The sequence below is a fragment of the Podarcis liolepis genome (genome assembly GCF_965112155.1).
Source record: "Podarcis liolepis genome assembly, chromosome: 6".
Classification (NCBI taxonomy): Eukaryota; Metazoa; Chordata; class Lepidosauria; order Squamata; family Lacertidae; genus Podarcis; species Podarcis liolepis.
This window is the reverse complement of record NC_139559.1, coordinates 19,118,844-19,133,020: the sequence shown is the minus strand read 5'-3', so window position 1 is coordinate 19,133,020 and position 14,177 is coordinate 19,118,844. Positions and strand designations below refer to the sequence as shown.

The 14,177-nt window shown below is 44.7% G+C and overlaps 1 protein-coding gene across 4 annotated transcripts in view; it reads right to left on the bottom strand.

The window, feature by feature from the left end:
- The window catches only part of RIPOR3 (RIPOR family member 3), a 105,894-nt gene that overhangs the window by 22,723 nt on the left and 68,994 nt on the right, over nucleotides 1-14,177 (bottom strand). For all 4 annotated transcript variants that reach the window (XR_014527283.1, XR_014527284.1, XR_014527285.1 and 1 more), the window contains exons 11-12: nucleotides 10,953-11,098; nucleotides 275-404 (exon numbers count right to left, since the gene is read on the bottom strand). Coding sequence is in view for 1 of the 4 variants with exons in the window: in XM_083508000.1 (XP_083364126.1) it covers nucleotides 275-404; nucleotides 10,953-11,098 (276 nt within the window). In the remaining 3 variants the exon portion in view is untranslated. The remainder of the gene's footprint in view (nucleotides 1-274; nucleotides 405-10,952; nucleotides 11,099-14,177) is intronic.

Sequence of the window (14,177 nt, the reverse complement as noted above, 5' to 3'; positions counted from 1 at the left end):
TTAATTAATTAATTAGTTAATTAATCAGGTTCATTAATTAGCAACAGTTCTAAACTGCACGGCTCCTGTCTGAAGAGAGCCAGAAAAGACTAGTATATTGTGGAGCTGACACTCATTTATCACAGGCTGCTAACTGAGCATACTTTTGTTTTCCTTTGCCCGATACATTTCAGCAAGTGGGACAATTTCCTGCAGGCATCACGACACACTGCAAAAGTGGCTGGGAGGGTAAGCACTTGAGCGCAGAAGCTCTTTGCATCCCGCTCATACTTACAAGGTAATATTTCTCTCGGAAGCTGGGGGTGTTTGGTGGGGTCCAGCTGTATATGGAGTTTTTCCTGCTCCCCACAGAAAACTTGGAGGCAGATCCAGGAGACAAGACGAGGCTTTCAGTGTCAAAAGGGCTACAGGAGAGAGAGAGAAAGAGACAAAGAGAGAGGATGAACTCGGAACTCAAAGGTTTCATGCGCCATAACCACTGAATAAGTGTCATTCCTCTCCCCCATGGTATGTTTGCACACCACAACTGTATGGAAAAATGGTTGATAACAACAACAACAATTTTATTATTTCTACCCCACCCATCTGACTGGGTTTCCCCAGCCACTCTGGGCAGCTTTCAACAGAACATTAAAAACAGAATAGAACTTCAAACATTAAAAACTTCCCTAAACAGACTGATTGCTAAGTGCTGCTGCAGGAGATAGTTCCGTTGCAGGAATATCTCGTTTCCTCAGTGAAAAGAAAAACACCAATGTCATGTTCAGTGGCGGGAGCGATACAATTTTTTCACCCAGCTAAGATAACTGCTGCAATTGGGAGTACAGTACAGAATATGAAGAAGAAGAATATGATGAAGAAGAAGAAGAAGAAGAAGAAGAAGAAGAAGAAGAGTAGTAGTAGTAGTAGTAGTTTGGATTTGATATCCCGCTTTATCACTACCCTAAGGAGTCTCAAAGCCTTTCCCTTCCACCCCCACAACAAACACTCTGTGAGGTGAGTGGGGCTGAGAGACTTCAGAGAAGTGTGACTGGCCCAAGGTCACCCAGCAGCTGCATGTGGAGGAGCGGAGACCCGAACCCGGTTCACCAGATTACGAGACTCCCACTCTTAACCACAACACCACACTGGCTCTGTTGAGAGCACCTATTAGACTGTGCCCATGACATTGCTAGCATCATGGGCAATGAGCCCCCACTACTGTGTGCCAAATCAAAACAGTTTTATTTGCTCAAGCCCTTTTAACACAGCATATTTATGTTGCTTTTATCCACTGGCTGTTTTTATTGATTTATTGCTATTTAGTCCCTTGCTTTAATTTTATTTTCATTACTAGCCTATAGCATTGTTTTGCCTTGTTTTTTTACTGTTTGAGATACTCTACCGTAAAAAAACCACCTTGAAAACACTTCCATTAAAATGGGGGTAAAAATATGATTGAAATAAATTAAAATAAACGAGGAGCAGCATGAATGCACACCCTGCCGCTGGGATGCCGTCGTGTGAACTGAAGCTTTGATTTGCTTTTAACTCTTCAGAAGCTGAACTCTCATCCAAAATAATTCTTCATCTAGCACAGCAGTTTTCAAACATGAAGCTTTCAGGAAACAAGTGTGTTCACATCCCCCACCCCACCCTGCAAAAATGCAGAAGGTAGCAGCATTCATGCTATAGCCAAGTTCGTGTGTAGCATTTTTTAAACACACACACACACACACACACACACACACAACTACTAATGCAAATCCCAAAGCAAATAAATGTGTTTGTCCCCAAATTGCAGTTTGGAAGGGGCAGGAAGAGAGTGACTGACAATTCCAATGAACTGTAGTTCACACTGAATACAAGAATGGTTTTGAGTAGCTTACAAGAGCCCTGCAGTGCTGTCCGGAGTACTCTTAGTTTGCACAGAATGCAGCGTGCAGTGAGGGTGGTAGAAAACTGAGGAAGGGAGCAAACTCCACACTGCAACATTTTGTTGCAGGGCCCCTCAGATACATCTTTATTTTTACATGCACTTATCACTCTGCCACCTAAAACGGTGCTCAGAGCAGCATCCCAAAACACAGATATTCAAATATAATGGTGGACACCATCTAGCAAGGGCACTGGATGGATAACAATCAATCTTGGGGAGGTGGAAATGCCCTAGCGAAGACCAGTTAGGAGGTAATTTTCTGCCAGATGCGTTTCAGCTGTTCAGTCCCATGGATTTCATTCAGATTTTCTTCCAAGTTTGTCCGCTTCGGGGCACCACTTTATCTCAGCCTGAAGACAACCTGAGCATGGATAATAACGTCTTTACTCCGAAGGTGCTGCTGCCATACCACCGTGGAGGCAAGGCTTACGCAGCATTAAGACTAATGAAGTTTAATTGGCTAAGTTCGCCAGTGTCACACAGCTGGGCTTCGTCAAAGCAAGTCAGTGCCACACAGGAAGATTAGCAACTCATCTGCTTTTTCTCACTTTGTAGCAAAACAAGAGAAGATCTCTGAAGGGCAGAGAATATTCCATCCAAAGCAGACGCCACAGTTACTTACAAGTCCATTTCACTGGCTTGTTTCAAATGTATACACTTCACTTGGCTACCGATATGCAGAAGAGATGCACTTTATGGTTTTCAATGTTAAAACCTCAATATGTGGGACCACCAGCCTCATATAACCAAAATGCTTACATCTAATTAATGCATGAAGTAGTTAATATCATAGAGTAAGCTGTCCTCCCAGGCTAAGCTTGGCCACTCCCCCTCATCATGGGAGTAAGGAAGTAATGTACAGTAGTACCTTGGTTGACGAACATCTTGCGACTTGAACGTTTTGTTGCCCAAACGCCGCAAACCCAGAAGTGATTGTTCCAGTTTGTGAATGTTCTTTGGAACCTGAACGTCCAGTGCCGCTTCCGTGGCTTCTGATTGGCCACAGAAGCTTCCTGCAGCCAATTGGAAGCCGCACCTTGGTTTCCAAACATTTTCAAAGTCGGGCGGGCTTCTGGAATGGATTGCATTCGACTTCCGAGGTACGACTGTAATGTATATTGTTTCCTCGGTCTACCATGTGAACTCTGGTGTGTAACGCAGGGCCTTTTCTACAAAGCCATTCTTGTGTCACTATACAAATAATTTAGGAACTTTCACCACTGTGGATCTAATCTAAGTTTTGCTGCCTGTATTTTCTTACTTTTCTAGGGGGGGGGACATGCCAGGGAACTGGATCTGTGCCCATTTCCCTTCTATATTCTGGTTCAGCTATTGCTTTGGAACAGAACCATGTCTGCTTTCTGCTTTCTTCTTCGCAGCTCTACAAAAATGTAGAGCACATGGGATGATGCTGTGCTCAGGTTGTGTGTGTGAATAAAACCACCAACTAGTCTTCATTCCATGAAAAACAAAAGCTGGGTAAGTGCTGGAACCCCTGGGGTCTCTTTGTCGCTCAGGGATTGGGGTGGGTGCAACATCTGGGTATTGTTTTGGGGGAGTATTGTTGCTTTTTTATTTTTTAGTGGTAACTCCTACAATTCATGTGGAAATTGTTCAGTTGGGCTGAGTACTTTTTGATGAGCTCTGTTCATAGTTTATGACTGCTTTTGTTATGTTTGTATTTTTATTTTTTGCATTGTAAGCTGCCTTGAGCCTGGTTTTAGTTATGGAAAGGGGGCATAAAAAATAAAACGATGCATTCACGCATGTTACGCTGGTGAAATGTTTTGTACCAGAATGACGTTGTTGCACAAGAGAAGGCGTTGCTGTGGTAACATCGTTGCACAATCAATTGTGCAAAACAAGTTTCCGCTAGCAAAGCTGTTGCACCAGATTCCGCTGGTGCACAACATTAAAATTCACCCATCATGTAGGGCAAGAGCTCTTTGTACTAGGTGCAGCAGAATTCAACTTTTTCAGATCCAGTATCTACTTCTAAGCCAAACATGCATTTGGGGACCCATTTCTTAGTCTTTTAACATATCTTTGCAAGGTGGTAATGCTCTTGTTGCAACCCATCTTCAATCAAGCCATGACCTACTCATGGGTCTCAATTCAACAGTTGAAGACCAGTGAACTAGTGGACAGAGAATCATGGATACGGCCCTGGAAGTGTGGCATGGAGTGAGCGATGCTCTGGCTCCACCCACCACCAGTTGCAACCCCGGTGGGCTTTTTTTATGGGCCAATGGCCCTGCACGGAACATAAGGCTGTCTTTCCCTGCTCTTGAGATTTAAAGATTTAAAAAGCACACACACACAGAGAGAGAGAGAGAGAGAGAGCGCAGCTGGTTTGTAAATAAGTCATTTTATAGTGTAACGATATCCACTGAAAACGAGGGGAAAGTGTGTTGTTGTTTTTAAAGTGGCTACAAGCAAGCAAACAAGTCTGATGGGTTTTTTGGGGGGGGCTCAACTTATTGGGGGATTTTTGCACAAAGCCCCATGAGAATCCACTTACTGAAAGACCAACATATTGAGCAAACTCAAAACACTGCAAAAATGTTTTTAGATTTCCTACCAAGGATTAGCTCACAAAATAAAACATGCCCCCAATTAAAAGAGTTTCTCAGAATAAAATGTTTCTTTCTTGGAGGAAAAACAGTAAGGGTTGTTTGTGTGTTAGTTTCCCACTACAAACAGCATTGCAGGAATCCCCCTGGAGTTTTTATTTACACGCAGATCCAGTATATCATCGGAATATATTCTTCACACACACAATTTACCTAGGACAGAAGTCAGCCTAACAGATTTGTATTTTCCTGGAACCCCATAAAGCCATGCTGCAAAAGAATTCCCAGCACTTCTTAGGCAGAGCTGTGGCTGGGGATAGGGGGGAGAGGTCTAGCCAGGGTTTCTGCCCCAAATAAAGCCTCCAAAGGGGTGCCATTGAGGCTCCCAGCCTCCCAAGCATGTCTGAGCTTCAGCCAAAGAGAAAGAAGAAAAAGTGAACCCATTTTTTTTTCTCCTCTGTGCAACTTCTGAACAGACAACCCCTCCATGTGCAGCCTTACTCACTGGTGTTTGTGCAAGGGATTGCCAAAGTTGCCACAAGAGGTCCCCATTTAAGTTTGGAGAGGAAACATTTCCCTGTTAGAAAAGAATTCAAGCCTTAAGAGAGCTGGCACACACATTTCTGGATTTGCAGATCTAGCAGCAGGGAAGGACTGGCAAACCCCAAGTGAGACAGGAGTTGCTGCAGAGAGTGCCGTGGAAACTTTTGGCACACAGAAAGGGAGAATTGGAATCAATTAAACTTGCTCTGAGTTTGGCTTCTCAAACGGCTCGCTCGCTACAGTGCTCCAGCCAGGAAACATAAGAGGCTTCTCTGCACTGTGGCTTTGCAATATAGTCACTACCAAAGCTGGTTTAGCCAGAAAGAGATGTGCAAAATCTATACGGAAAACAAAAGATGGGACTTGAGCTGCAGGGAAGTCAGAGCAGAAAAGCCAAAGGACCCAGACCTCTTACCTTTTCTGGCACACATGCCCTTAGCTACTGTTTTTACAAGGATATTGGGAGAGCGGGGGACAATTATTTGGCTAAAACTGGAGGGAGGAAAATGGAACTTGTGGATTTCATTAAGGGCTGGCCTACATTTTTCTCCCATAATCTGAGCACCGATTCTGTGAAGCTCCCTGGAATTATATCCGTCCTACACTACAGAGAAACAATAGCATCCCACTGTAAACATCCAGGAAGTTAAGGGGAGATCACACACACACAAGCACACCCAGTTTATTCCAGCTTTTGTATGGTGCAGTGGCCATGTTTGCATGTCACAGTAAGCCAGGAGTGGAGAACCTTTGGCCCTCCAGATGTTCCTGAACTTGGGGTGTTAGGGGAGGGGCAGTATCTCTGGGGAAGGACATATCGTGCTCCTTCTGGGCAGTTTGTCCGCCACAGGTTTGGTCCCCCTGCACACAGCTCTCATCCGTGGCTCCTAGAAGCTGTCAGCATGAGACAGCAGCAACACCCTGGAAATGGCTTCAAATGACCAGCTAAACTGGGTGAGGGTAGCCAATGGGTCTGAAACCCTCAATGAGTTAGGGTCTTGCCCTGCATGCGAAGACAGGCTCCAGTGGATTGAGTGGATGAGACCAATAGTGGGTCTAACGGTCAAGAAGGCAGTTTCTGCATGTGCTGTTGAGGGAAGAGAGGGGCAGATAGGGCTTGTCAATCTGGGAAGGTAGCCCACCTAGGAGAAGGAAAACTCTGATCACAAACCTCCACTGTCCTGTGGCTATACTCATTTGTGAGAAAGGCTTCGATAGTAAACCAGGCCTTACCCTCTACCTTGTGGAACATCTTCAGGAGCAGAAAAGGCTAAGGAGTAAACTCTACACAAATCGAGAGTGGAGTCCCTAAAATGGTTGGATGCCATCTTGTATGCCTCCTACCGGAAACTCCTGCAGCCAAGCTGGAGCCAAGCATATTGCTCTGCTTTCCTTTGGACCACATCAGCCAAGGGAGCGGGTCTTGTCATCTGGGCAGCATGGATCTCCATACACACTTCCTAGGCTTGCACTCCAGGGAGCTCACTTCAGTGCTGCTAATGTAGCAAAAAAAACCTCAACCCAACTCCTATCAGCCCCAGGAAGCATGGCCAATGGCCAGGGATGATGGAAGTTCAGCAGCATCTGAAGGGCCAACGGTTTCCCACACTTGCAATAAGCTACAAAGCCATGGCTTACTCTGCAGAAGAGTTTGCTCTGGAAGGAAACAAACTATGATCCCAATTGAGTGTTGCATCAAATCCAAGTTCATTTGCTCCAAACAAACCTTGGTGACGGATTATGGTTTCTGGAGGAAGCAAAACAAACCATAATTCCTGGTTTGCACACAATGCTAAGCCAGGCACCCTGGTTAGCCTTCTCCCAGGGTGAGTGGGGAGCAGCGATCATGATCCTTCTGTACCATGCCAAAGGCCTGTCTAGGCCAGCATCCTGATTTCACAGTAGCCAACCCAATGCCTATGAGGAGCCCGCCAGCAGATCCCAAGCGTGACAGCAGTCTCCTCACTGCTGCTCCCCAGCAACAGGAAAGTGGGCAGCACTTACTTGCGCATGGTAATATTTGGTTTAAGGTTTAACGTGATGCGCAAACTCTGTCAAAACAAAGACATCTTAACCACATGGAAAAAGGAAACACCAAACAAGTCTTGGATGATGGACTCAAGGGCATCCTGATCAAATTTGCAGATGACACCAAACTGGGAGGGGTGGCTAACACCCCAGAGGACAGGATCACACTTCAAAACGACCTTGACAGATTAGAGAACTGGGCAAAAACAAACAAGATGAATTTTAACAGGGAGAAATGTAAAGTATTGCACTTGGGCAAAAAAAATGAGAGGCACAAATACAAGATGGGTGACACCTGGCTTGAGAGCAGTACATGTGAAAAGGATCTAGGAGTCTTGGTTGACCACAAACTTGACATGAGCCAACAGTGTGACGCGGCAGCTAAAAAAGCCAATGCAATTCTGGGCTGCATCAATAGGAGTATAGCATCTAGATCAAGGGAAGTAATAGTGCCACTGTATTCTGCTCTGGTCAGACCACACCTGGAGTACTGTGTCCAGTTCTGGGCACCACAATTCAAGAAGGACACTGACAAACTGGAACGTGTCCAGAGGAGGGCAACCAAAATGGTCAAAGGCCTGGAAACGATGCCTTATGAGGAACGGCTAAGGAAGCTGGGCATGTTTAGCCTGGAGAAGAGGAGGTTAAGGGGTGATATGATAGCCATGTTCAAATATATAAAAGGATGTCACATAGAGGAGGGAGAAAGGTTGTTTTCTGCTGCTCCAGAGAAGCGGACATGGAGCAATGGATCCAAACTACAAGAAAGAAGATTCCACCTAAACATTAGGAAGAACTTCCTGACAGTAAGAGCTGTTCGACAGTGGAATTTGCTGCCAAGGAGTGTGGTGGAGTCTCCTACTTTGGAGGTCTTTAAGCAGAGGCTTGACAACCATATGTCAGGAGTGCTCTGATGGTGTTTCCTGCTTGGCAGGGGGTTGGACTCGATGGCCCTTGTGGTCTCTTCCAACTCTATGATTCTATGATTCTATTCTATGATTCTAAGTCCAAGAACTAATAAATAACAGGAACTAATAAACAAAACTATTGCTTTCCAAAGTAGATTTTTTTACAAAGATTAAGGCCATCTTTCTAGTCAAAAAGTGTTGTTTTTTTTAATAAAAAAATCGCTTCACACGCCTCCCCCAGCAGCAAGCATCAGTCAACGTTAGCATTTCAAGCCAATCTTTAATAGCAAATCATTTATCACACAAAAAAAGTTTACAAAAGGATGACCCTAAAAAAAGTTTTAAAAGCAAGACCACTGTTGGTGAATTCTTGAAGTGGAAGACAAGTGATTGTGCTGGAACAGCTAAGTAGGAACTTGACACAACACACATTTCAGGTCATTGTGTTAAGATCCAAACATGGGAAAGCTGATGAACGTATAAACAATTTGTTTCAGGTGGCCTCCTTCCCTTCCCCTTATTTTGGGTACCGGCCAAATGTTTATTGTGCAGTCTTAAAGAGCTTTCGTTCTCAGCTGTGTTTCATCTTCAGATTCCATTCTTCATTATTTGTATAGACATTACCAGTGAACTACGGAAGTGAGCTTCAAGTTCACCCAGAGCAGTTCATTGTTAAGGGGAGGGCAGAACAAAGCCACTGGCAGAATTGCCACCAACAGAAAGAATAAAGTCTTTTTTAAAAAGAGAGAAGACAGCAATACAGCCTGGGCAATATATTCTCCTCCCAAACATCCTTTCTTCCAGAAGCGGCATTTATAAAGCTGAAGGTGTTGTGGGGCAGCTGCTCCTACCTAAGCTGAGCTTGGCCTGCAGGCGAGAACAGAAAGAGAACTGCCAATATAATTCTATACCACCACCAACCTTCCTGAGCACCAGATTCACTAGACAGCAGAGGTGGCCACTTTCTGTGGGCTCAAGGAATGCCCTGTTTCAGCAGCCTGGTAGCTGGAAGTACACGTTGAATCACAAACAGACCCCAGGCCCCAGTGAGATGCTATAATCCAACAGATACCATTAACGAGAAATGGCTTCACATGCATTCAGATATATGCAGCAAAAGTCCCAAACAGGTGTAGAGTGTGCACTGAAACACAGAGCTAATTCGAACATTCTATCTTGGTTTATTAAGCCGAGATATGCACAAGCCTTTTGTGTACACAATGGAGCGCATTATCTGCTGCCTGTGCAAAATGCACAATTAAACTAGGAAGCCTCTAATAAACCATACTTTTGCCATTTGGGGCATGTTAATCTGGAGCACACATCAACTTCAGTTGACTGTACAGCAGCCACTCCCTGATGGACTAAAATGGATGTCGAGAATGTAAATATTCTGTGTCACTTTTGTGTAAGGTGCTTGGAATTTTTTGCTGGCTCTCGGTGACAGTGCAGGAGACCTCAACATCTTGGAAAAACCTCGTTAGATCTGCATAATAAGGTGCTAAGTAATGCAAAGAGGAAAAAAACAACCTTCAAAATGGTCAATCGTTGCATTATTGAAAATGGTATCAGAATCTATCTGGGAGAAAATGTAGTCCATAAGTCAACAACTTACACAAGTTCACTTATGTAAGTAATAAAACTGATGTGAAAGGTGGCAAATTCTACCCTATTGGTCCAGTTCCTGTCCTGGGAAATTTTCTCTTTCTCCTAGCCTTGCTGCCTAACTCTTTTGCACGTGCTGCTTCAGAGCTCTGGATACGCAACTTTGAACTTTATTCCAAAATACTAAGCAAGCTAGGAAACCTAGATATCCTGTGAAATCTAGAAATTCTGTTTCTCAATAAGATCGGTTGTTGGGCTTCAGGAGCCCAAATCTTCAATCAGGATAGGTAAAAACCAACTACAATTGATTGCATTGTCAATGCAAACATAATGCTATTCTTAATCCATATTATTTACTTAAAGCACTATAGCCCCATATTGCATTGCTTTACATTGCTTTTATCTTCTTTCATAATAGCACGATCTTCTATGCAAAGATAATCATACTAATGACTTAAATGACGGGTTGGTTGGTTTGTTTAAGTTACAATCCTGAGTCTGTAGTCTATGTTATGCATTACTGGTTATGTATTACCATCTCCCTGCCTTGCCAGCAGACAAATTTTAACCCTGACTGGTGCAGTGGCTGGGTAATCACAAAAGTAACTGATCAAACTTCAGCAGGTGCCAGCTTCGGAAAGCCAGGATAATAAACCAACGCCAAGCTGCTTTAGCCGAAAGAGAAAACTATAGTTTATCAGAGGCTCTGAAAGCCATTCAAACTTGCAGAGTTGCAGAGCAATCACTGCATCCAAAGCCCTGCCACACGTGGTCAGGGTGGAAGATGGAGGAAGCAGGCAGGTTGATGTGCTAACATGAAAATGGCACATAGAGTAAGCCCAGGTTGGGTCTGATGCTGTCATATGGTGGCAGCAGGCCTGGTTTGCGATCCACTGGCTACCAGGCCAGCTTAGCCCCATCCCTCCCTAGAAAACCTCATTTGGGGGCTTTCTACTGGCCAGCAATGCCATTCTCACTGGCGGCACTTCCTCTCATTCACACATGCAGCGGATAGAAGAGGGAGCTCAAGGGCATGTTCCCCACCCCCAAGTCCACCAGCACTGCAGCTTTGAACAAACAGAGCGTGAGTTGCTTTGCCCCTGCTTTGAGTTGTGCTTGTGGCGAAGAAATGTGTGAAGGGTCCGCATGCATTGAAAGGACATAAAGCTCATACATGCCTCAGATGAATATGGTCATCTGAACATGGTCACATTCTCTCTCTTACAAAGACATAGAAACCACCAGATTCACTATACAGCTTGTCCTTCATAGTGAAATGGTGGCCATGTTACCCAGGACCACATAAAACTGCTTTTCATGCTACCAGTTGGCGCAGCACACATTGCAATCTTAGCAAGCAGAATCAGACACACTTACTTCCAGAGGACCTCCAGCTGCAGTTTGATGGTGCCCAGTTCAGTTATATCCACAATGATGGCTTGAGGCTGGGTTGTGAAGAAGTCGATGCCGTCACATGTCACCATGCCAACCAACAGGGTGCTAAGTCCCCGCAGTTCTGTGACCTGGACAACAAAAACAACAAAGGATACCGTGCTATCAGTCAAGGGTACCAGCCTCTGGGTATGGAAACTGGTACATGAACATGCCGTCTACAGCACAGTAGCGAAGTCTTCTGCCCAAGACATTTCAATTCTCATGCATCTCCCAGAGCACATGTGCACCGATCCTATCATAAATGGATAAATGTGTGGCGTAACAGCCCAAAATAAAAGCATCTCAACTTTCAGCAGAACAGAATGGTTGGATTCCAGGCAAACCATACCTGTTCACTGCATACCAGAAGGCTGTACCCACAGTGGCCTCGTTGGCACATAATGGTAAGCCATAGTGTGAACCAGTGATGGCTCTCCAGAAGATGCTAGACTACAACTCCCATCAGCCCCAGCCTTCATGGCCAATGGTCATGGATTATGAGAGTTGTGGTCCCCTTTGGAGCAGAAGGTCCATAGCTCAGTGGCATAGCATGCAGGTTCAATCCCAGCATCTCCAGGTTGAATTGGGAGAGAACTCAATTGGCAATCCTGGAGAGCCACCATCAGTCAATGTAGACAACACTGAGCTAAATCAATGAATCAATGGATAAGGCAGCTTCTTATGTTTCTAAGGCCACGAGTTCTCCATTTCTAGTCTGAACAAACTATGGTTTACTGTGAACTTGAGCACAACTCAAGTAGCACCTGCCCCACTCCTGCCTGTGTTGAACCAGAAGGAGACACCAAACAGAGAGCAAGCTCAGCAGTAGGCATGAATCTGCACTCATAGTTTGTTTCTCCCCAGACAAACATGAGACGAAGCCAATACCAAGCCAGCCCTTGGGTTTCATTTCCATCCGGCAAAGCAAATCAAGACACATGCAAATTCATCCTTGTGCACCAACACGCTTCCCATTCACAGCAATCATAGCTTGCCATTAAGTGTGAACAGGCCAGTGAGAAAAACAGATTCAGAACAGTTGGAGATTACACAGGATGTATCTATGCTACAGATTTCAAGCAAGTCACTTCCTCTCCCCAGGAGCCCCAAAGAACTGTAGTTCCATTAAGGGTGTAAGAGACTTCTAATGGATCTTATCACTTTCATCAAGGTAGAATATTCAGATTTCAGAATCTGAATATCCAGGAGAGATAAACCGATACAGAAGTTTGTAGTGCAAACTATTCACTGCTGTATCCCCATACAGACCGCTGCTCTGGTACAAGGCATACATAACAAACAGTGCTGTGTTTTTATTACAAGCTTTCAACACTCAGAGAGACTTCTCAGGTACTTGGATGGTGCGATGAGTTCTTAATGTGCTTGGAATATGCTGTTCTCCTTCCTTTTAACATCAGCACCCAGTGCTGCATTGTGCAAGCAGGAGAACTGCCGGTTATCTCTGGGTGAGACATCAAGACACCGTTCGTAGAAGCGCCAAGATCAAGGGTTACGGGATATATGAGTTTGCGCTGTTCCAGATAGGCCAAAGCATCATAAAAACTTCCTGCTTAGATTATGGCAAAGCCACCTTTATCTCTACTGGATGAGACCCGATGGAGGTGGGGGGAGAAGGGCAGCATTGGAAAAGAAAGGATAAGAGACCCCTATTCTTGCAGAAACACAACAGGATGGGGTAGAAGCAGCACGCTCACACAGACTTTGGAAAGTTGCACACTTGCTTTTCTCTTGCTGCCAAAATACTAGCCCAGGGCCTGAGGGAAGACAGGTCAGGGTAATTGCAATAGCCCAGGGCACAGAGCAAGGCAGAGAGGGTAGTTGCATTAGCAGCAGGCATAGCAATAAAACCACAATCACAGAACGTTGAATCATAGAACAATGCAAAGAAGCATTTCAGTCAGGTGCTTGAGGTTACTTTGTGCTTGCCCCTCACTGGGTCAACAAGATGACAGCAGAAGTGCAACCTAACCAACCTCAATAATTCTCTCTCTCATTCTACACGGCTTAGGTCCGAGCTATCTGAAAGACTGTATTCCCTCCATATGTTGTTGAGTTTCCATTCTGATCAGCCCCAGCCTGCATGGCCAATGGTCAGGGATGATGAAAACTGTACTTCAGCAACAAATGGAGGGCACCATATTGGCTGCTCTTCATATAATTCTAGAATTGTAAAGCTGGAAGGGACCACGAAGGGTCATCTGGTCCAACCCCCTGCAATGCAGGAATCTCAACTAAAGCATCCATGACAGGTGGCCATCCAACCTCTGCTTGGAAACTTCCAATGAAGGAGAGTCCAGCACCTTCTCAGGGAGTCCGTTCCAATGATGCAAGCTAACACCTGACCTGATGATCTTTTTAGAGAACTGATGAGAAAGCCCATATGAACAGGGCCTTGCAGAGCCAGGTAGAGGCCCAGGCCAGGTAGATAATGTGCCCCCCCCTGTTTTTTTACTATGGGGATAACTGAAGCCTTAAAAATAAGTAAGTCTATAAATAATAAATAAATAAGTATATAAATCTATTTATAAGTAGACAAATTTGACTATTAATTATAATTAAATTATAATTATAATTAAAACTTCTCCATCTTCTTAGGTAAAGGTAAAGGGACCCATGACCATTAGGTCCAGTTATGACCGACTCTGGGGTTGCGGCGCTCATCTCGCTTTATTAGCCGAGGGAGCCGGCATACAGCTTCCAGGTCATGTGGCCAGCATGACTAAGCCGCTTCTGGTGAACCAGAGCAGCGCACGGAAACGCCGTTTACCTTCCCGCTGGAGTGGTACCTATTTATCTATTTGCACTTTGACGTGCTTTCAAACTGCTAGGTTGGCAGGAGTAGGGACCGAGCAACGAGAGCTCACCCCATCACGGGGATTCGAACTGCGACCTTCTGATCGGCAAGTCCTAGACCCTGTGGTTTAACCCACAGCGCCACCCGCGTCCCTTCTCCGTCTTCTTATTCTACTCTTAAAAAAGATGTATGCTTGTGAGAAAGCCACTATTGCTCATAAGCCACTATTTCTTTAAAAAACATGGTTTCCACCAAATTTTATCCTCATTGAGCTATATGCAAGTAATATTCCTGGCTTAGTCAACAAAATTTTAAACAAATGGCCACATCTTCATCAATTTTTCATCATTTTC